We start from the raw sequence: 24,404 nt of genomic DNA on the forward strand, positions 1-24,404 counted from the left end.
TAAACAGCTCCCAGTGGGACATGACGCCGACTGGAGAAAGGAAAAAAAAAAAACCAGCGTCGCACACGTCAGGTAACTGCGTAAATACCCGGTGGAATCAAGGGCTCACGATGGATCCATTATCGAATCATCGTCACATTATTTTGTTCATTTAAAAAAAAAAAAAAAAAAAATTAAAATGATTCTGACCTTGATACTACCTTTATCTGTTTACATCTGTGTTTGCTGACATTAAAAATATCACAAACATTTGGGTCAACGTGTGGCCAAAACAGCTAGAAGGGGTTTTCCCCTCCACTATTTAAAGACAGGGGCACAACACCTTAGATTTTTATCACACTTTATTTATTGCTTGTGGTTTTGTATTTTTTATTCACAATCTGTTTATTTAGGATATATAAATTCCCCCTCTAGTCGGAAATGTGTTTTTTAGAATCTTCGAGCGTCGCTGTGTAGGAGGAAAGACAACTTGGTAAACAGGTTAAAATGTTAATTAACGACTATAAATATATATACAAAGATCGCTGAGTGATTCTTTTTTGGCAACTCAAATGTACAGGAAATACTTTGGAGGCACAAACTAGGGCTCGTAGGACACTATAGCAGCTGTAGCATACGTCTATGAGGTCTCAGTTGTCAGGCGCATTCATTTTTAATGAGACATAATTCATCACCCCCCCCCCCCCCCAATGCTCGCATCAAGGAAGTTATCATCATTTTCTTTGTTCATGAAAGTTTCACTCAAATCTGCATCAAGGGATTTACCTTGAGGAGGAGAGTAGCTTTCCTACATGAAATGGATATAACTGTTAGGAGAGGGTCATCTCTTTATCCTTGAGAAAACTGAGAATCCATTCATTGGCTGGGCTCGAAAAACCTGACTGACGCAAATGGATCATTGGGAATAGAAGTGTCCCAGCAGTAATTATGTTACAACGCCGCTGCCGCACACTACCACAGAGGTGGGATGGGATGGGCGCGTGGTGCTTCTTTTAGTCTTGTTTCCCTTACATCTTTCCACAGAGTTAACACAGTCATACTGTCTTCTCTCCCTCTCCCACTCTCTCTGTCTGACTCTCCCTTCCCTTACCCTTCCCCCCTCTCTCCTTCTCCCTCTCTCTCTCTCTCTCTCTCGTTTTCTTTTCGTCTCTCTTTCATACACACACCTGCTTATCAAACCCAAACACACGTGAAAACGCAGTGGAAAGTTTTTTCTGACTAACGCTTATCCTGCACCGTCGGGCCGCCGCGCGTCTCGCTGTCGAATGACTCTTACAGCGAGGGAAAAAGTTGCTGGCTGATCGCGTCGCCTATTCGTCACCAGTTGTCTTCCTGGCCCATCTAGATCCCCGCTGCCTCGAAGCTGAAGCAGAGAACGTCTGCTTCATTTATTTTTTTTTTTCTCCTCCTGCTATTCAGGGCTCTGTGGCACTAAGTCAGTTAAAAAAGAGACATGAAATTAATGTAATGTCAATGGCGTTTTTCTCATGAAACCCCAAGGCACTTAGTCAAAGTCACCTTGCGTGGTGCTCTCATCCCCTGACAGTACAGTGAGAGTGAGATGGAGGATGTCTGTCTGGTAATACTGTCAGCATGTGATGTCCTTTGGTCGCTGGTCGTTGCATCCACTCATCAGCGTTCAGATTTTTTTCGTAGATCGGATGCCTGTCCGGCATTTCATCTGAGAAGCGGCATCGTTTTCCGTTGAGTCGGGCCGACAATGAAACGCTTTCTCGCCGAGAACAGGTTCATCCTGTGGGGTTTTCCTTCCTTTTGATGTCATTTTGGAGGTGATAAGTAGCTTTCCGTCTCCTGGTCCCCATCTTACGGCACCATCCCCCCCTTCCCCAGCCAAAGCAAGGTGCTAGCAGCATGGAGGATTGTTTGAACTTGCATTGATCCAATGTGGGATTACAGCTGGGTCATTGGAGAGTTGGACTGAGCCACCAGTCATCAGGGCAGATTAACCACTCGCTGTCTGCTTGGCTGCCATTTCGGCGCAGGCTCTCACTGCAGGCTTTGTGGGCTGTCCCCACCGTGCAGGTCACAGCTCCCTTTTTTTGAACAACGCGCTTTTTGTCGTGTTTGATCGAGTTACGCTCCGGCTGATTTAATATGAAGAGGAAACATTTTGCTTGATGAAATTAGACAAGAAGGATGGCCCAGGACCTCCTTGCGTGGCTTTTTAAAATCTGTGAGCGGCTCGTGAAAAACAATTTCCAGGGTTAACAGCCTTGAGAAATCGAGAACCTACGTCCACCTCCGTTCTGAGAAATGTCACCCCGAGCGATGCCTCGCAGAGGAAGGGGAAGTGCTGCAGAAAGTCCACGTTCTGCAGACTGCCCCACCTCGCGCTACATTTTCTCAAAGCCTCCTCTTTTCACTTTTTTTCTTTTTTCTTTCTTGTTCGCGTGCTCTTGCAATAGTTCTTATTAATTATATCTCATTAGTTGCCTTGGAAACTGAGGTGAGGGAATGTATAACATGAGTTCAAAGAAAGAGAAAGAAAAGGCAAGCGAGGAAGAGAGAAGGAAGAAGAAGAAGAAGAAGAGGAGGAGGAGGAGGAGGAGGAGGTGGTGGTGGGGGGAGTTTGAAAGGAGGGGATGGAGGAGAAAGTGGTTGTTGAGGGATCAGCCGTGTGTCAGATTAGCATCAGGAGACATTAACACTAGTGATGCTGCTGGGGCCACAATCCTGCCTTTCACTGCTGGAGAGGGAGATAAGCGCGCTCGCACAAAAGGGAACGAGGGAGAGAGCGTGAGAGGGGCTGGCTCGCCTCCACTCCCCCCCAGGCCAACAGCCCCATTTACAGGTACAGCACCTCCTGATGAAAAGCAAGAACAAAGAGGTTGGATGTTCATTTCCTCGCGCGCGCCGCGTCAAGGCTCCATTGAAACAAATCGGTAAAAGAAAAAAAGAAAAAAAAAAAAAAAGAAAGAAACTGTGGATTTAGGCCGCTCCGCTTTATGTCTCCAGTCTGCCAGGAGCTAATCATATCTAAGCCACAGTGTTGACACTTTGAGTTCGATACACTTTAGAACGCCGTCATGGATTATTTTCACAGAATCCCCCCTCCCCCCCCAGTGTCAATGCACATCAGATTACACACGCAGGGCTTTTTCTTTTTTTTGTTTTTTAGCGTTCTATCAGACACGTACTTTTCTGTTTGTTTTAACATATTTTAACTCTTGTTTTGAGAGCCGTGATTCACTCTTATGTAACCGCTTCGAGTGTTTGAATAACAAGGAAAGGTCCCTGCCTACTAATTGTAAAGTGAGTGGCTGGGAGCAGCGTGTGCACGTCGTCCAGCCCGTGTAATGATCCTTCCAGTAAACATAATAAGCACGCGGAATGAAGCCACAAGAGATGAGCCTCTGTTGTTGTTTAGTCTCGGACTTATGGTCAGGACGGTAATAAGGGAAGGGATCAGAGGGGAAGGGTGTCCCTGAGGTGGTCCCTCCCTTTCTTCCTCCTCTCCGTCTGTCCCTGGCTCCCTCTGACTCCCCCGCAGAGGGCAACGCAGAGGGGTCCTGAATAACAGGAAGTGGAGGGGCAGGAAGTTGAGTCTTGTCTGCCCACGGCCTGCGGTAGGATACCGAGTCTAACGCTGCCTTGCACAGGAAGCACAACTGTCACGGCTGTGCTTAAGACTTTGGCTGCCGTCCATCACCTTCAAAGAAGTGGAGGCGCATAGTTTGGTGCTTCTCGATAAGTCAGGCAGGATGAATTTTCAAAATGACCTTCTAACAAATTAGATTTAATATTCTGCATTTTCAGATGAACACAGGAAAAGATTAGAGAAAATCAATTCACAAACATACAGTACATACACGGGCCTCGTTTTTTTTTTTTTTTTTTTTTTGCTCATTACCTGCAACATAAATCTACGATGTAATTTAGTTACCTTGTTATATAGGACAACAGTTGAGGGAGTAATGCCTCAACTTTGTGTGGAGTGAACACAGACTTACAAGCGGAGAGGGAGGAGGACGTGCTGGATCCGGTAATTACGCTGGGAATTGAGCATGTTTTATTGATCGTGAAAGGGCCAGGCCTGTCACCGAGCCTCCCAGTGTCTCCACGGTCTGTCTTCCGGGAGGTGGAGGCAGACCGGCCCTCCTGTCACTTGACCAGTCTCACACCTCGTCACGGAGGACGAAAGTGGCTCTGGTCACAGAGGTTTCCTTTATACTGTAGCCACTGTGTGTGCCAGAACTTCCATGTGTGTTCGACTGAAGGTACAGCGACAGCCCGGACTCATTGTGTTAGACGTGTCATATTGACTTTCCGTCAAGCTTCCTGTGGCCACATATTCTCTGCACATTGATTTATGTGTGACAAATGTTGGGTAAGCAACTTTCAGAAGTGCTGGACGTGTTTATATCAAAGTGGACCAGGTGTATCACATCAAGGTCTTTTTAAAAGAGTAAGCGATGAACGAAGTGCTTCTTTGTGTGTGCAACCCGAACCTGCACTGAAATCTTCCTTTTGATCTGGTACCAGACATTTCTCTCTGTTGGATTTATTATGCAAAGCCGTTTGTACATAAATGTGCTTTTTTTTTTACTTTTACAAATGTTGCTTATTTAGTTTAGGTTTATGAAATTGCAGCATTACGGTAAATCAACCTCATAAAATCAGACAGATCATAAAGTTTTATCTCATAGATACTGGTGCTGTGAACAGGTACAGACCTTACAAATATCTCTTAGCTGCTGTGAGCTGAGATGTTCAGTGCGTCTACACGGAAATGTGCAAAACCCAGACCAACACCTACTTGGCAGACAGCCCAGCTCATCCAATGGCATTTTTAAACTCCATGTTTATGAGGTTTTAGTGTTAATTGGGCTGGCTGTTATGTCAGTCTTTTTTTTGTCAAACTTAAGCCAAAAAAGAAGTATGAATTGGAGCCTGACCGATGCCGATACCGATTTTAGAGAGTAAAAAAAAAAATCAGTATGTGACAATATGTGTGCCAAAGCAGGATATTTTACAGTTCAACTACAAACTGTACTGTCTAAAATTATATCAGCGCTCTGAAGCAGCACTCTTCACTGGGAATTTAATTGTTATAAATTTGCCCTTGCATCTTTACTGCATTATACATTTTCATATCATCACATGTTGGACAACTTACATGCCGATACCAATACATCTGTGATCGCCCAATATTGGCAATGATATCACTCAACCAACATAGCCGTCGGGCTTTCATCTAAATGTACTGTTGAAAAATAATCGTGAAGTAAATCTAAAAATAAAGGTATTGTGCAGCTTTAAGCACATTAGCTTAATGCAGTGAATGAATGTATCAGAACTATGCACTGTGCTTAATGTGTGACATTTGGCAGATCTCCAGTCTGCTTGACAAGGTCAGTTTCCTCTCCAATACTAATCCAACAATTTGTTGGCTGACGAATGACCCATCATTATTTACAGAATTATATACACGATTTGTCGGCCGAGACTTTTGCTGTAGGCTTCACGTTTACATCCCGTCAACAAGTATCACCCATGTGGTTGTGCAACACCCATATTTGAAGCGTTGTTGTCTGTCATGGATGGCTACAACTTTGTGATCTGGCATAACAAGCGTGTGAAGCAAGAATTTGACTCTTATTTTTTTTTGTTTCTTGGGAGAGCCCCGCCCATACACAAACACACACACACACACACACACACTCACATAATGTGTGCAGGATGAAGTTTGCACAAGTGTTGGCAGCCAGGCAAACGGGGAGGTGAGAGGTGAAGGGGGAAGACAATGAATAACAAGCTAGACAACAACAGAGGGAGTAGTTCGCCAAACACATTTGACTTGAGAAAACATTTTTTTTATACGAAGGGGTGAAGAGCCAGGCCTGAATACTGGAGAGGTGATGAGCTGATTGAAGGCAGGTGTTGGATCAGCAGAGTGTCTTTACTCATAGAAGAGCAATCAAAATCACATCATGATCACTGGAGCGCGACGCAGCTTGTGCAAACATGAACTTTTGCGGTTGCCACACGTCTCACTGAGGAAACGCTGTTATGATTTGGGAGAGCACATACGTGGATGCACTGAGGAGCGGATAGATACAGTGTCGGAGCCCGCTGGCGCTCACTCGCTTAAATGTGGACAATGTGATTTATGGCGCGGCTCATCTAGGCTTTCCCAAATGTTATTGCACCGACTTGATTGAATTTTGATATTTGAAAAAAATAAAATAAAAAAATAAATCATTTCGCAGCATCTTTCACTGTGTACGTTTTTGCAACTGCTGCGCACCACGTGGCATTGTAATTACACGGTTTTGCCACTATATCAAATCAGCTTCAAAGCCCTGGCGCCCTTCCTGGGGGCTTGGTTGAAAGCCATGTATTTCCTTGTTGAGCACAGAATGGGGCTCATTGAGGAGGCTGAATTCTCCAGCAATTGTTAATAGCTTGCCAGTTGCACCGACGAACTGTATTAAGTCGTTAAATGTGTTGTGGAACAGAGTTGCTGTGGGGCCGCATGGCTTGAGGGGTTTTTTTGTTGTTAACCCACTGGAACTCTGTGTCATCCGGAGCCAGTTCACATGGCTGACATTGTACAAACATGTTGACACAGAAGCATACTCCGCCACAACCCAGATGGTGATTCCTTTTATTCTAGACCCAAAGGTACTTGGAAGAGTCGGCCCTCTTTACTTCCTCTCCCTGGATGACGACCAGGACAGGAATCCTCCTGTTCCTCCGGTGGTCCACCGCAAGCTCATAGGTTTTCTTCCTGATGTCGGGCTTTGAGTGATTGTCCTTTCACCACGTGATGAAGCTCTCTATTGGTCCTCTGTGCTCCTCTGTAAAAATAGTCTCTAAGTGAAGGCAGCATGTTTTTCACTGGCAATGATTCAGTGGAATAAAACACGTTAATACGCTTCCGTTTCACCAAAAAATACACTTTTATGACCCTCTTACTGCGTTTTCTTCAGCGCGCATATTGTGTGATTCTGGAGAGACGTAGTCTACAACACACACACAAACGCACGAACACACACACACACACACAAAAAGAGCACATGATTTAGGCCATAAACAGCTACTCTGTCCTGTTTAACACTCGAGAGAAGTTGTAGCGTCACGCACAAACATGGCCTCCGTCACAGTGCGGACATTGTTCTCCTTTGTAATCTAACCATCTTCTGACATGTCTATCTGGGCAAGCGGTGCCAGTTTTAAATTTCCCACTTAGCTCTGGAAATTGTGTTGCTTGATCTACACTGAAATATGTTGTGATATGATCAACCGCAGCATCAGATTAGAGATCAATCAAATCCCCCTCGTCCCCCCAAAAATGACGTTTTGTCAGCTTTTCTCGACTAACTTTTGATGAATGCGGACACTAAGTTGGGAGCGCGGCACACCTGCAGTCTGAAGGCCCTCTCAGCTTGTCATTTCGTATCTGTGTAAGAGAAATGTCATGACACACGCTATTATGCCTCTAGACTCGAACTGTCCTGCTCTGACAGCTCGTCTGTGTGGGGAGAGAAGGGGGGGAGATGTGCGCATGCCCGTGGATGTACGAGAGCGTCTTGATCCTCTTGTGTCGCACGATTCCACGGGACTTTTTATGAAATGAGCATTTTGGGGCAGTGAGATTGTAATTTTAGATGCGCACACTCGTGTTACAGTCATGAACACATTCGCATACGATCTCAATGACCGTAATCCTGCTGTGGTCAGTTCAGATCCGTCTCAACAGATGATTGCAGGTGAGTCCACCTCAGAGAAGCTCCCTTAAACCGACACCAGATTCACACGTAGGCACATAAACACTGTTGCCTACTATGCAGGGCTGTAACAAATGTCACTTTTACTTTGCATTCAAAGCTTCTGTTGAGGTTTTTGAATAATGTCTGTCTTCATATTTTATGACCTCATCGCCTTAGAAATCCTCAATTTGCATGAAGTGATTCACCAGATTAAATGGAGCAGATTAAACCAAGCGAATGCCGAAACATAATACGATCTTTAGTTTTTGGTAAAGACTTAAGTAATTCACCGCAAATGTGACCGAGACTAAATAGATTTTTGTTTCTGCGGTGGTGTAAACGATCACACTTATCCCTTTCCAATACATTTTGACATTTGGATTAAGGGCGCTCTGGAGTTACTGGAAATGTTTGGATCACATGAAACGACCCTGCACAGCACCGTCATTCTACAAATAGATTCACACTAATAATATTAGTGTAGCCTAATATTTATGTGCAGCTATGCAGATACGCCAAGTTTCAAAAGGATGAATAGAACTGCGAAATAAAGAGCTCCTGCATTTGACTGTTGATTTTAGAATTTGAGTGTCAACATTATGAGTGAAAGCTCCAAAGCTTCCGACTAGTACAAACACAGATTGTGTCTTTATCTCAGTGTACTGTAGATTAAAATACGCCACAGTGGTCTATTATCTGCAACTAATGATCATTTCCTTTGTGGATTAATCTGTTGATTATTATCTTGATGAATCAATTTCTTTTTGCCCAAGATGACGTCCTCAAATGATCGTTTGGTCCCTATCCCAAAAATATCAAGTTTACTGTCATAGAGGAGTAAAGAAACCAGATAATATTCACTCACAAGAAGCTATTTTTCTTACTAAAAATCCACAAGAAAATGATTCATTGATTATCAAAATAGATTGTGAAGTAAAGTAAAAGGGACAAACTTGAGATTGCTGGAGAAATCCATCGAGCATGCCTCCTTTTTCAGTAAAATCCCTTTAATTTTCAGTAATATATAAGCAAATGGTTAAAAAAAATCCTGAAATGAATGGTTATGAAATTAATACATTATCACAATTGCTTTTGGGAGGGCTCTGGTATATCTGATCCCCCCCCAACCTTCCTCTCATTTGAACACTGTTCTGTTCATTGTGTGTGTGTGTGTGTGTGTGTGTGAAATGGTGAATGAAAAAAAGAACACCGTCATTCTCCCTGGCCTGTTGTGATGTGGTTTGGGGAAATTCTTTGTGGGGGTTCAGGCGGTTACTTTCCTGGCTCTGACAGCCGTGCGTGGGTAGTTAGCGAGGTGATCTCAGTCAAGTTTGCCTACAGTGGAGCCCCGATTCAGACAGCCAGACACCATAATGCCAGTCCATCTGTAACCCATAATGACTGTGTGCCACTGGAACTGGTCATTTTCGATTTCGCTGCCAATTCGGCCCCTGGCTTCCTCACCTCACAAGTGCTGACTGCATCTAATGGCCTGAGTTGTTAACCTTTCTACATTTGTGCTCATAGGGGAAATGCAGTTGTTTAGACATTTTCTATTTGCCGGGTGTAAGTGATGGATGCGCCTCCGGGGAGGGGGGCTATATCTCTTCTTGCCGGGCAGCGCAGACAGGACAGAGTTAGATGCTCTCTGGGGAACGGTGCGGTCTGAACCACTGGCCAGGTGACAAGCTCATGAGGGAATATACTTCCCACCCTGCTCACACCCCATGGCTTCTCCTCCAGCTCAGGGAGATTTCAGCTACTGTCAACCCCAGCCAGGGTGCTCTCTTAATCATCTTAAGAGCAAAGCTGGCATCAGGGTGGGTCAGCTCAGACAGAGAAGAGAGAGACTGTTCTGTTTCTGCAGGCGAGGGAAGGTAGACTCTAAAACTTTTTTCTGTTGAGGTGAACTTTTTTTTCAAACCTCGATCATAACAAATAGAAACTACATTAATGTATGTTGGAAATTGATGTCTAATTTTTTGTACTTTACTGGTGATGAAAGCTGGTTCAAGGGGTCCCTACGTAGATTAATATCAGTCTGTAGTATAGCAGAAATCATCTGGCACCTAACGCCCCGGTGAACACTTTGAACACAGTCTTTTAGACTTAACATTTATGTACTGAATTAAAACACAGGGTACAACGTGCTAGTTTGTGAGCTTCAGAGATGCTGGCAGGTGTATTTTGTTAGTTGTTTCCTCCTCTTCATCGCTAAGCTAAGCTAAGCTAACCGGTTGCTAGCTGTCGCCTCGTATCTAAGGTACAGATATTAGAGTGGTGTCGTTTTTCTCATCTAACTCCCCAGAAGGGGAAATCAGCACATTTCCCAAAATATCAAACTACGTTATTCAAATTACTGGCTTCTAACAGAGCCCTCAGAATAGTTTTCAAATCACCAACTAATGGTTCCAAACAGTGGTGAAATTAATTCGATCGTTGTGATTATTGTGCAGAGAGTGTAGGTGCAGTTCAGTCGAGCCAGTGTGTGAGTCTTGTATAGCAGCTGCCCTGAAAGTGTGAAGCCGTCTTTCACTGACTTCAGCTGAAGCTCAAGTGCAGCAGCAGACGAGATAAGATTTACACCAAGCGGGTCTCATGCTTTCTGACTGTGCCTGAGAACAGAAAACAGAGCCCTCGGGTGCTTTGAAGTGCCTGAAGGTGGAACATTGTCGAGTGTCAAGTTAACTTTCTTCCGCCTCTCCCCCCCTCCACTCTCTAATATTTTTTTTTTTTTTTGTCTGTCTCTTTTGGTCCTCTGTTGCAGATTGTGGTGTGGTCTGTCGAAGAGTGAGTGAAGACAGAAGAGGGAAGAGCGAGCGTATACAAGAAGAAGCGGCTGTTGCACGATGTGCTAGGAGAGCGGGGAGGAAGAAATCGTTTTGTTGTTTTTCTGATATTGTCGAGGTGTCAGAGAGACCGGAAAGGACGCAGCCATGGGGCGGAAGAAGATACAGATCACCAGGATCATGGACGAGAGGAACAGGCAGGTGAGTGTCATGATTTCTGTTAATTATCCACCTCTCTCTCTCTGGAGCATGTGCAGTTTACATTAAATATTCTCACCATATTAGCCTTTTTCTTTGCTTAGTTCTTTGCTTACTTCACAAGATGCTACTGTGTGCTTCTGTTGTGTCTGAGAACACAGACTGCCCTGCACCTCTCTGAAGGTTACGCTCGTCTTCTGTTTTCCTTTGCTGCCTCGGCCCCGAGTTCAGCAGCTGTCATGGTCTGCACGGATCTAAACAGACATACCTCCCTCCCCAAAGTCTCCGGCCAGCTGAACAGGGACCATGACATTTCTTTGTCAGTGCGGTCGTATTTACAGACATGATTCCCCTGCCACCCTGCAATTTCAGCCCGAGAAGTTGATGAGGCAGCAGGAGCGCTGGGCTGTAGCGGGGGCCACATGGCGTGGGAGTGAACCGAGGGTAGCGAGGAGCACAGCGGGCCGCCTGTGGCCTCCCCACACTGTAGGGCTTGTCCCCTGGCCTTGCAGTACGGCTGGGCCCCTTCGCTGTAGCCCTGTGTGTTTGCAGCTGTTTGGTAGTAATTAGGAGCAGCCACTGCGCCACAGCACCCTCTCATTTGCAGGGTGGGTCAGCGGGACACACAGCACCCTTCTCAGCCTCGGCTGCGCTGGTCACAGCTAGCCGCAGTGAGGGAGCGAGCCGGAATTCAGTCTGTCTGCTCGTGTTATATATAAAACTCCTAAACAGCAAAACATCGTACAAAACAGTCTGTTGGAAACAAGAATAACAGCCTTGGATATCTTTAGCAGGAAGGCTGGGTTCATTTTCTTTTTTAGCCACTCGTCTGTTGATACAAGAGCTAAGTTAAGGAAGCGGGAGTTTTTTTTTTGACAAATTATACCAATTAATGAAGCTGCGAAGGTTTCCCATAGCAAACTGGAACACATCTCGTAAATAATATCATTTGCATTCCATCACAGGTGGAGCAACTTTTTTTTTTTTTTTTTTTTTTGCTGCGCGTACAGAAATATAATGGAGGTACAGTAGCCTCCTCTCCTGAGGGTATTAACACGATACGGTAGCAGCCGACTGGTGTTCTGACCGTGTCTCCGTCTGAGGCAAGCAGTTCAGCCAAGTGCAACACAAAAATCCACACTGTGGGCCAATTATCAGTATAACACCTGGCTCTGGGTGGGATCCAAACAGGAGGGTGGGAGAGGAATCACCTCTTTGCTGGTATCTACAGTGTATGCAATGACCTGTGACACTGCGGGGGGGAGGAAGACAGAGAGGAAATTACATGAAAACAGGTTGTCAAGTGTTCACCAGGTGAAGTTAACCCCTTCAGACGCTCCGTCCTTTACACCGAAAGTGAGGGGAAGACATTTTGTTTTCGGCTGCAGAGAGAGAGAGAGAGAGAGAGAGAGAGAGAGAGAGAGAGAGAGACGTTGCTTATTATGAACGTGTCTCCCAAACTTGACTGTTTGCATCAGATCGTAAATGCTTCCCTGGATATTTTTTTTTTTTTTTTGGGAGAGAAAGTTTATCAGCAGAGCGCAGGCACTTGAGCTCGCATTTAGCTGGTTTTAGCTGGCTCAGCAGAGAATGTGCTGTGACAATAGGCCGCCATGCTAAAATAAAGCTTTGGAATAAAGTGATGTATGCGTGTGTGTCTTCCTCTCCTTTTTTTTCTTTTTTTTCTTTTTTTCCAGGGCCATGAAGCGCACAGTGCCATCTCCCTGGGGCGTGCTCCTAACCAAGGGGGAATAGCCATTAGCATATGGTCCCCATTGTCGGGAGACAATTTGAATCTTTATCTACGCCGCTCTGCTGCTAGCTATCCATAGTCATAGCATTAAAATGAAAGAAGTCCTTAAGTGGGCTAATTAGATAGTATTGCTGTACGGGATGTTGTGTGGGGACAACTGGGGCTCCCTTGCGTTATCACTGCAAGTGCTTTAGGAGGGCTGTTAACCTTTCAGGATTTATAATACGGAGCGTGGCAAAAGGCTGAGCAGGTCTGTAATTGCACAATCTATCAGGAACTGTGAGTGCAGAGTTGAGACAGGCAGTGAACTTGGCTGATATTTTGATTTTTTTTTTTTTTGCTTCAAGTCATTACCTGTAGTTTATGATGACACAATTCCATAAGTCAGGGTAATGAAGTGTGTTGTGCAAAACAGACGACGTAAGATAAGACAACGACTGAAATACTGGACACATCATGTGCGAGCGTGCGTCTCCGCTGTGTACGGAATGAGACATGACGGCTGCAGAGGTCCCGTCATGCATACTGTAGGACGGTAAAGAGCCAGTTCCCGAGCCAGGCCCTGCATAAGTGATGGTCCTACAAGACAGCGGCACAGCCGTCAGCCCGTCTGACACGCCGGTTGCAAATGAACGCTGGATAGCAACCAGACGAACCGCACCTCCCTGGTTGATTCTCCTCATTTACACTATTCGCAGCAATTATTACCCTTTGAGTCACACACAGCGTCTCTCTCTCTGTTTCCTGCAAGCACACACTGGAGTAATACGGAAGTGAAATTTGGCCTTGAATATCTGTTGTGTTTTGACTTGGAGGTTCGTAACTCGCAAACCGTGCAGAATAACAACAGCAGAGCCAGTGGCGCTCAGTGAACATTTTCAGGGTCTTTCACCTGCCTCGTCTCGGAGCAGACGCCATGCTGCGCGTGGATCTACAGGGGGGTACACATTAGTCTTGTAAGTCAGCGTGGGGAAGAGGCTGGTGTAGCCTAGTGAGCAGTGTCTGGTGACGTCCTCTGGATGCCATTAAGCAGGCTCACTGGGGGTAATTGCCCAAGTCATTAAAAGTTTGATGATTTTGCTGCTGGGTGGAGGGTTGCCTGCCCTTGCTGTGGCTCATTTTGGATTTTTGCTCTGGTACTTCAGATGCCTGTAGGCACAGTGCAGCTCTCTCTCGCGCACGCTCTCTCTCACTTTCTCTCTGGGGAGCAGCATGGCGCGTACCTCCGTTTTTTCAGCATTCACCCGTTCCTGGAGTTCTGAGCCCTTGTCATTATTTTTGTGACAGGTTAAGAGCTTGTTGATAGGCTGTGGACGAAACTGAGGAGCGCTGTTGTGACTGCCAGTGCATATTTAATCACTGTCCGACATGATATGTATTGTCCGTAAGAACTGCAATGAAGCTGCAAAACATTAAAGTCGGGTGATGGTGATTTTAATTTTCTCTGTCGGGTGTCATGCATCGCCAAAATGCTCCCACTTTTAGATGATGTTGAATTATTTCCAGCAATTACAATAAACTGAACAAGCCGGTTGTCTTTAAACTGGATCACCCACATGGATTAGAGATTATTTCGAGGAAACCTGCTCGCATTCTCCTAACTAACATGTCACCCTCTCCACTAAACAGGATCAGTCACGGCTACTGTAGGTTTCAAGGTCAATCCCACCCAGTCGGCGAGGCCTCTGCGCCCTCACTTGTCCACATGGGCGTCCTGGGGCTGTCCTTTCTCCCAGCGAGCGCTGATCCAGGCAGACAGTCGCGGTGGCCCTGGCCTGTCTCCCAGGTCCACACGCTCTGGCGCTGCATAGCCAGGGCAGCAGCCACAGGGCCTGGGTCACTCTGCCAGCTGGTGCCAGACCTCTCTGACTCTCAAGCCCACTCTCATGTCTGCCACGGGGGCCATCAGAGGTGACATGAGGTTCTAATAAGGCCGCCAGCTCCTCACCCCACTGAAGGTGTTAGTGACTCAAGCATCTCTTGCCATGCCCCAGTCACAGCTGCACTCTGAGTCCCAGATGTCTTGTTTGTCAGCTTGGCACCTCTGCCTGAGGACTGACATTGATAGACCTTATGATTGACACATCAACAGTGGTTGGATGTGTGCGGCGGGGTCTGTTATAGCATATGCTGTTATATACTGCACAGTGTCTGTGGAAGAGACTGAGGGAAACAAAGTATTGCAGGGAAAGCCCTGGTGACAGGCACATATGCTCATGACGTAGATTTTACATGCATTCGTCTCAGGACAAACTTTGCAATGTTGCATATAAACGGTTGCATCACGCCTGGTTATCATGAAACTGTCAACTTTGCTCCCTTGTTTTCCCCTTTGAGTTTCAGTTTCAGTGATAACCTCAGATTTTTTTCTTTTTCGGGGAAACCCTGTGTGAATCTACACTGGCATTCTTTTTCCCCATGGCACCGATTTTGTCTGATAACATTTTTAGAGAAGCAAAATGCACAGTGCAGCGTGCAGCATGCTTTATGGTCTCGTCGGCTTGCACATGCAAAAATAAAATCATATTGTGATTATCTTGACAGATATTGGAATTGTGAGTCGCTATTTGTGTTCTTCCACAAAAAAATGATGGTCAGATTTTTGCTGGGGTCGGTATCAAACAAGCGTGTTTCCTCATGTCTGGAGAGTATGATTTGTGGGCCGGGGCAGCATGCTGCTTCATTTATAAGGTACGTTGTGACACATTTTACCTTTACCAAAAAACTGCAGCTCCAGCATAATATTTTGATTAATTGTCCAGCCCCTTCTTGCACAAAAAACCCATATAAAGCTCACTAAAATTATGAAACAGAACTGACTTACCAAGCCCAGTTAAAGCTCAATGTATACAGGTACTGGTGATGGGGCGCTTGGGGGAAAAGTTGAAATTTCAGAAAGTGTGAATCGGGATCAAAATTATCTCCTCATCTAGACACTGTGAGAGCTTCTAAAAAGGTCAGCCTGGCGCAGTCTAAATGAAATGCTGGTATAGTCACTGATCTGCCTGCTATTGTGTGAGCTGTTATAATGACCTTATCAAAAGCAGAGAAAGTTGGAATCACTCCAGTTTACTGGAAGTTCAAACGCGGCCTCCCTTCTCTTCTGCGCTGACATTTTGTTTCTCTGAACAGCTGTAAGATGTACTTCGTACAACGCAGCTTTCCAGTACTGAGACTAATCCTGTCACTGCGACAATGACATGAATTAGTCAGGGATGTAGACTACATGTGTACCACATCTTACTATAGGAGCAGCTCTCATTTTTGAAAACCACACTGAGCGTCTCTGTGGGTGTCTTTTGACTTGGTGAACCATAGGAAAGCTCCGCCAGTGAACCTCCCACTTGACCTCAAGGATGTCTGTGGTTTTCCACCGTCTCACCCGTCACCCCAGAGAAGATGGGGGTGGAGGGAGGTTATATTGGTGTATGTAGGTCCTTCAGCTCAGAGCTGTTTTAGTCATGAGTTATCAAATTGAGGTGGACTTCTAATGTGTTCTAACGAAAGGAAAAAAATAGGGCAAAACTGTACAAAACAGCCTCCTTTTTCCCTTTTAAAGGCAACTGTGTGAGTAGAGAAGAGTAATGTGGTCGTCACCTTTAATGGCTGTGTGAGCAGCAGCTGGCTTTTGCAGAGGCGCACTGTGTCTATGGCTGGGGCGAGGACCAAGTCTCAGTGCTGCTGCTGAGGTTGAAATGAAGCGGTGCCTGGGTCAGCAGCCCTGCACTCAGCACTCTGCCATGCATCCAGGTGGAACAAAGTCCTCGCTCAGCGTCTCATCCTGGGCTTCCTGCTGAAAGGTGACATCTCCATGGCTTAACAGCCACATTCATCTGCTAAAGAGCATACAATTTGTTAATCATTTCCCCCCACGTCACAGCCCCTGCTTTCCAGCTGGTTAGGCAAACAAACAAATATGTGAGCGGGCAAAATGAGCGAGTGGGCAGAGGAGACGAGTATCAGAGGGTTGGAACGGCATCCGCTCGAAGTGAGACCGCTCGGACCGTATCCCTCCGACCGCCTCTATGCAGTGATCCACCTTGAGACACTCATCAGAATGACACGCACAAAACCACACAATGCTTTTTTCTGCTCCACCAAACTCACTCAAAGGCTTTATGTGTCTGCGATTTGCGAAGGAAACATGTCATTTGATTCAGCTCCTCCTGCATTCAAACCTTGTCATTTCAGGAAATGTCATTTTAGAATTTGGTTTTGTCGGATGAGCTCGGCAAACGCCGGCACATTGAATAGAGAGTGACACGAGGACAGGCTCCTCCATGTCTAGAGCGGGAATAATGGTCCTGTGTAATTACCTGTAGTGTGGAAGAATTGAAATTCATTTATCACAGTTGGAGTGACCCCACCGCCTCGACGGTTACATCCACACTATGCAACACATAAGATTATACTGCATTATACCAGTTAAAATGAGGGTATAGCCGCAAGCTGTGACCAATTAAAGTTGAACAAAGCCAGCTCATCTGCTCAACTCCTCTCTTAGTAGGTCAGTGAAGCTGATGGAGAACACAGACACATGCGCTCCTCTGCGGCTCTAAGCGCAGCTTTTTTACGAGCACATTCACGAGCCACGTCGAAGCAGCACACGTCTAACAGGACGCACGCTGCGAGAGAAAACATAAATCTGACTCCCAAATATACACATTTTGAGAAGCTATTTTCTGCAAACAACCATTACAAAACCAAACGGGGGAGAAAACAGATACGTTTCTGTCCTCCCCGCTGGCTGACGGATGATTTCGGCTTGAGAAATGACTGTAGCATATACTGTAAAGAGGTGGTGTAACATAATGACATGTGTGTGTATGGGTCTGAGGCGACCACAGAGACAGAGCTGCAGAGGTACAGGACATAAAGTCACTTTGCAGAGAGGGTTGCGTTACCATTGGAGTGATGTATGACCCCAAGTCCCATCTGAGGGCTCATGTTACAAGGCTTATGCTGCACTACTGAGATAGCTTTCCGTATATGGAGTCAGGGGCTACAGTAATGTATGGACCCCTGTTGTTGCCAAAGCTCTGACTCAGCTCGCTGACTCGTGCCTCTTACCCTGACCTCTGTCCTGATAACTAGACGTTTGAGACACGCACTATGTCATTGCGATCATTCCTAAAGGAGGACTGATCTTGTTATCTGTCACCTTGGTTACAGTAACATTGTTGAGACATAATGAGGCTGTTAATACTGTTATTTTCCTGGCTTAGCCTACATTGTACGCTCCAGATGACAGTGTTTGTTTTTCAGTCGCGCAGCTTTTTAAAACTTAGCAGAACTATTTACTCAGAGATTTTATACAAAATAATCAGCATTAAGCAGCTCTGCAGTGTTATTGAGAGTTTGTTGCCACCACAGTCGTCAGTGGTGAGACTACATTTACTGGATTACTGGATTTTAATACAGGTGCTTCTCGAATTTTTTGTTCCTCTTACTTTGTTTTACTTCACCACATCTCAGAGTGAAATATTTTGTTTTGTGCCTTTTTGTCCAACCATCAGTTGAACCTAAAAGACTCTTCACCTAGTGCCATAAATGACAAAGAAAATCAGCACATCCTTCTATTTGAGAAGCTGGAACCGGTGGATGTTTGACATGTTTGCTTGAATCAATTATCACCTCCAAATGTGGTTTTGGATCCAGTTGGCAAAAATTGCATTTAATGTGGTTTTCTCTGCTATCCAGACTTCCTTGAAATCAATCTGGAAACATTCTGGATATGCCAAAAAAAGCAAAAAAAACAAAACAGATTTGGGCTGGTGGTTGGGAACATATCCTTAGATGTATTCCTGCCCCAGCGCACTTGATTGAAATGATCATTTTCGATTGTTTTTTTCGAGCTCTGCTGAAGCTCGACAATGACCGATTTTTCCGCCCCAACACACCTGATTTGGAATCACCAATGACTTGATTTGGAATCAGGTGCGTCAGTTCATGAAAACATCTAAAACATGCAGGAAATGAAACACACCGGTCTAATCGTTGCAGCTTTACTTCTTAATCTTCAATACAGCACTAAAATGATTCCAGTATGGACAGTCAAATGTAACACAATGTGTGTTTTCCTTGTGATATTAACTAACTTTCTATTTTTACTTCAATAAAAGACTTCTGTGTCTGATGAAGTGGTGTTGCTACATTTACTGAAGCTGGCAGTAGACAAGTTCTCTGCTTTAACTTGTCATCATGAAGTAAATGTTCATTGCACAATGTAATGGCCATAGAGTAATAACACCATCTGCGTTTAGATTCCCTATAAACTTTACTTTCACTATGCAATCTTTGTCTGCCACAGGGCTCAACAAAAAAAGGAAATGAAGGCTGACTATCGTTCCAGTCATGCTGGCAGCCTGGCACCATTTCACTTCTCACGTCTCAAGTATAGACTAAATGAATGAGTAAACTCGTGTCTTGTCCTGTGTTGTTAGTGCTCGCTACTGAGGAAAAAACCCAAAAGTGATCCGGCTGTCTTTGTGACCACGGCGCCAAAAATAATACGACTTGGAAACGCCAGGGAGGGGAAACGTTGTCTGCTTCCACTTTAAGTAAAACATGTGAATACTTTTTCAACCACCGACAATTGTACAGTAAACATGGAGTCGGAGGAATAAACTACAGCCTTCTGGTATAATAAGAATGCAGAATGAACATTTACGCTCGTGTGTAGATGTACAAATTTCAAATTTGTTCTCTGAGATTTCATCTGTTTGATTTAGAGGGACCATTTTTCCCTCTGTAATGGCTGGTTTTGTTTTCTGTGTGTTTCTCCCAGGTTACCTTCACAAAGAGGAAGTTTGGTCTGATGAAAAAGGCCTACGAGCTGAGCGTACTATGTGACTGTGAGATAGCCCTCATCATTTTCAACAGCTCTAACAAACTGTTCCAGTACGCCAGCACAGACATGGACAAAGTGTTACTGAAATACACAGAGTACAACGAACCCCATGAGAGCAGAACCAACTCGGACATCGTAGAGGTGAGTGAGCGCCACCTTCTTAGAAGTATACTTTGTGATGGAAAAAATGTTTCTGTGATTCAACTTTGATCAAATATTCTCTCGTCTGATGTAGCAGGGTGTCTTCAGGTCTTTTTGAAGATGTCTTAAACTTAATTTTATAAACATAAAGCCTTAAAAGTCATTAATAGTCTTAAATGTGTACATTTTATCTGATTTCATTAATCCATCTTATAGATGCACAGTATGTAATTTCTGCCTCCTGAGTAATCTCCATCAAAATAAAAGACAGAAAAGTGTGGGATCATGGGACTTGTAGTCTTCATTGTTAAACAATCACCACTGCCAATGAAAATCTAGCTAGCAGAAATGTTCATGGAGGCAAGTTTAGTTACATTCGCTGACCTCCTTCCTCACCCGCTGACTCTCCCCTGGAAGTTATGGTGACAGGCGACCAAATGAAACGCACCGTTCCCTTGAACAAAATTGTGGATCCGATCATTGTTGGAACCATTTAGCTTAAATGTAAGCTTACCAGCTGCTTACTTTTTACTTTATGCTCAAACTACACAAAATGTAGATTAACCTATCCCACCCTTATAATCATACTATAATCATAAAACCGGTGTGGCCTTCTAGCAAAAACGTAGTGTGTCCCATCAGAGTTGCTGTGCGGCAAGTGTTTAATGTGCCAACATTACATCTCTGTATTATTTGTCTGCTAAACCAGCTCAGTTAGTTGAACCTGAGACAGCGTTTTTTCTGTTATTTCTTTCCACTTGTGCCATTGCTATTTGAATCTTCTTAGCTTTCTCAGTACAGTTAGCCAGCTAACTTTGTTTTCCGACCTTCCTTGTTACCTTGTCCAAGCCTTACCTGGAATGCTTGAATTAAAAAAAAAAGACAATGATTTTCCAATAGTCTGTCATAAATTTGGTCAAAAATGATGTTGAACAGGTCTTAAAAAGCATTATATTTCACCATCTGGTACCTGCAGACACCCTGTTTATGTTGATGAATGTTTATGAAGTATTTTAAGACTGGATTCAGACTGTAAAATGTGTTTTTTTTCTGTGGGCTTAAAGGTTTTCTGGAGGGTAATGCTTTAGACACACAAGATGAGGAACAAGTAACAGTTTCCTTCTAGTCACCATTCAGATAGGGTACAGGAGGTCTGCACGCCCTGATAAGTTCATCTTCCCTTGTGCCCATCAACTGACGTGGAGTCCTATCTCTGCACCCAGTAGCTGCTGACCACCGGCCTCCACTCTGTTTCCCATAGATACTGTACCTGTAGGGCTCGGCTCTCCGGCTGCTCCTCATCACAGACCATCAGCTCGCCTATTGCTGCAGCGAGAATACAGTGTTTAGTGCATTCCATACCGCTCTATAAAACTCAACAAGCACTTGGGTTTCCTGGCAGCTCCCGCGTGCCCGGCCGACTAGCGGAAGAGTAAGCCACTTGTTATGCCAGTATACAAAACTGTGAGCCAGAGGCATAGAAAGCCAAAGTAAATGAGAATGATTAGGGATACATCCTGTTCCAAACATCTTTCATTGGCACACGTGTGGTTTCTCAGCTTATTCAAGATCTGCTTTAAGAGGCCGGTATCTTCGCTCCAACGAAATAAAAGCATATACAATGTATGTTAATACCCATTGATGCGATCAGAACACTGCTAGTGTAAAGTTGTCTTTGAAACACACTTAGACTAGCGTCTTCTGCACCAAGATACATCTTTATCACGCTGCATCGCAGTACTTTTACCGCCACCTGCCCACTAAAAACACACAGCATTTTTTATTACTGCGGCCCAATTAAGAGACATTAAGGGGTTTGAGATGGGCGAGATTGAAAAATTTCAAGAATCCCCAGCTTTGGAGAAAAGACTTTCACTTGGAGGAATTAGTGAAATTACATGCAGCATAAAGGAGTCAGCTGTGGCCCATTATCTTTTATTCATGCTGCTGCTGCTTGTGAATTACCTGCTTGGCAGAGCTGCAGAAGAGTGCTCTGGCATCCAGTAGACTCGAGCAGTCACTCCTCCATCAGGGGCCCTCGGAGCAGAGCTGGGGCTCACCTGCATGAAAAATACATGGATACAGTCCTAACTTATGTAACGGTGACCACAATTTTTTTATTTTTTATTTCCCGTGACTCAGGAAGTGTCTTATTTTTAAACAGGCAAAACACCACAACGTCAGAGTCATTATGGGGTTATTCACCTCGGGCTGTTTTATCACATATATCTGTGGGCTGGCGATGTGTGCTTATGTCAACAGCGGGATATGTTGTGCATAATGTGGCACCGAGGTCCCGTGCAGTCCGCCCGCTCGGCCCTTCTGGCTACTCTCAAGGAAGCTGCCCAGCTGCACAAAAGGCGAGAACAAGCCACTGTTGTCCCCGCTCACTCGGGCCAGCGTCTTTGCAGATACGCACAAATCCCCCCTCTGCCTACTGGCAACGTGATTAAGGTTCAGAAATGAAGAAGCGGAGCAGAAGTAACCCACCCAGTCCACTTCACAGCATCACCACACAAGCCCCTCTGTTTCACTTGGCCAGCGAGTTGTGTCAGAGGTGGTTGATAATCTCGATAAAAAAGAGCTATGATTCGATCAGCGTTTTAAGATCTCATCTGAACTGTTTGCCCAACAGATCTTTGTACATAACATGCAGTCGCTGATGCTTTTGTATCGAATGGGGAGAATCCACCCCCTCCACCCGTTTATCCAGTGAAATGGGCCTCACATGAGCACACTTACGCTGGACACTTAAATTGTGTTAAACCAATCTTTGCCATGCAAACAATCATGTGCTCATTTGTCTGGTTTGGGAGGCCAGAAGAAAAAAAAAAAAAAGAACCCTCTCCCGCTTTTCACTGGGATGCTCGTTCCGTGAGAGAAACTGAATCAAAGGTCACATTCCTGCTCAGTAGTACCATCTGTAGATAAAGGCTGAGCTGTGCAGTGTGGGAGAACAGTCTCCATGTTTTCCACAGATGGATGCATGCCTGGGCCACAGTTTGATAACCCAGTGGAGGGCTATGGACTTTGTCTCAGACTTGGCTCGCAGTCCAAAGCGAAGCAGTGGGCACCAATTTTTTTTTGCCTGTGTGTGTGTTGGTGTGCACGTTCGTGCGCATGTGTTGATGGTCTTAACCTTAGCAACACTCCGGGCGACAGGTGAACTGTTGTATGAAATCTTTATTTTTATGCATTCACCTGTGTGTCACACAAACCCCTCATTTATTTTCAGACATCTCTAAATGGCATTAGGGTGGAATGTTCTTAATATAATTATAATGTATTATATGTGTTGTTTTGTCAAAACCATATCATAAAGAGCCACAGCCCTCTTGTTTGCTTGGTGCAGAAAAACAACATAATTACTAGGATTTGTGCGACATGGCCTTAAAGAAATATTACAACATTTTTAGGCTTATCGCGATACGTGATATAAACTAGGCCTGTGGCCTATATACATGAATTGTCATTTAAAAATGGTTGGATGATCTTGATATTTGAATATAAATGTTTAAGATGCACACACGATAATATCATGTAAATAATACATCACCTTTTGCTCCTGCTTTGTCATAGTAGGTAGTGACTATGCACCTTAATGCGGCAGAAAAAGTCGCACACACAAGTGATATTGTCTTACACATTTGTAGATTCATGGTTATGGACTCTCAGACGCAAAAAAATATGGATTGTATGGATTTCTATGGATAATTGCAAAACGAAAAAACTAAAATCATGACAGCCCTCATTAATATATCTTTGTATTTTTCATAATCTCCCAAAACACTCTTGAGAAAACTCACCTTACTTTAACAGCCTTCAAAACCAGGAAAAGTCAACAATCAGGCCACATCACGATATAACGATATCTATAATCTAAGACGATATATTGTCTCATATCACGATAATGGTATAATATTGATCTGTTGCCTAAAAATTTCAGCAGCAGTGTCATTTGAGAGTCCCGTGCTGTGTCCTCAAGATGTTTGTGATGCAGAAGAGTTAACACGCACAGTAAACACTGTATTTAATATGGCCGTGTTGTTGTGAACCGAGTGGAGTTGTCACGACTGACGGTTTCATGGCGCACTCTCCTATTGTGCTCCGTATTGAGTTCTGTTTATGCCACAAATGAAAATGCTGCCGTTAGTCATTAGATTAATCTAATAATATTTACTCTTCCTCCCCTCTCTGCTTGTGGAGCTAATGAGATTTTGCTCTTGCTCGGCTATAACCTCACACCGTTCCTCCGGCGCACACAAAGATCACTGTGTCTCCAGAAGAAAACCTTGAAATCAGATCGCAACTTCACAGGCTTTCGTTTGGCTCTCTTTGAGCCATTCAGTACAATTAAAGGTATGCGGCGTATATCTGGATTAGTCAGGTTTGCAGGCGCGCGGAATTATTAAATCAACGCTTAATTGTAATCCTATAAAATCGGGGTTGCGAACAGACTCTAACCCAATTTGAGAATGCAATTTAAGTCAAATACCAGTGCTCTGTAATTGTAAATAACTGGACTGCCCCATATGCAAAGCACTGACTTTTCAGCGCTCCTCTTCTATTTACCCTGATGATTTGTGAGAGCAAACAGCCAAGAAGATCATTCATAGGGAAATTCTGCTTATCTTCCTCATAATAAAGAGGGTCGTCCTTTGTTAATGTGACTTGGGGTGGGAAAAAAAAAAAACAGACAATCTCCTCTCTATTTATGAAGGAACGCCTCCCCTCTCACAAGACCACTACAGTGAGAGGAAATGAGCATAAAATTATCAGGTCATTTCCATTAGGTTTTATTTCATGATCGCTATCAGCCGTTGTTATGAATGGAGCCGTATTAATCATATAATAAGGAATGCAAATTCTGACCATTACCGAATGTCAAGGTTTGTGTTTTCATCTGAGTCACACCGACTTCCCCCCCTTTTTTTTTTTTG

The 24,404-nt window shown here is 44.5% G+C and overlaps 1 protein-coding gene across 10 annotated transcripts in view; it reads left to right on the plus strand.

Annotated features, from left to right (window-relative positions):
- Nucleotides 1-24,404, plus strand: part of mef2aa (myocyte enhancer factor 2aa) — a 73,504-nt gene that overhangs the window by 16,189 nt on the left and 32,911 nt on the right. For all 10 annotated transcript variants that reach the window (XM_037107084.1, XM_037107086.1, XM_037107088.1 and 7 more), the window contains exons 2-3: nucleotides 10,501-10,723; nucleotides 19,261-19,464. In XM_037107084.1, coding sequence (XP_036962979.1) covers nucleotides 10,670-10,723; nucleotides 19,261-19,464 — 258 coding nt within the window. In that variant the 5' untranslated portion in view covers nucleotides 10,501-10,669. The remainder of the gene's footprint in view (nucleotides 1-10,500; nucleotides 10,724-19,260; nucleotides 19,465-24,404) is intronic.

The sequence above is a fragment of the Acanthopagrus latus genome, chromosome 8 (genome assembly GCF_904848185.1).
Source record: "Acanthopagrus latus isolate v.2019 chromosome 8, fAcaLat1.1, whole genome shotgun sequence".
Classification (NCBI taxonomy): domain Eukaryota; kingdom Metazoa; phylum Chordata; class Actinopteri; order Spariformes; family Sparidae; genus Acanthopagrus; species Acanthopagrus latus.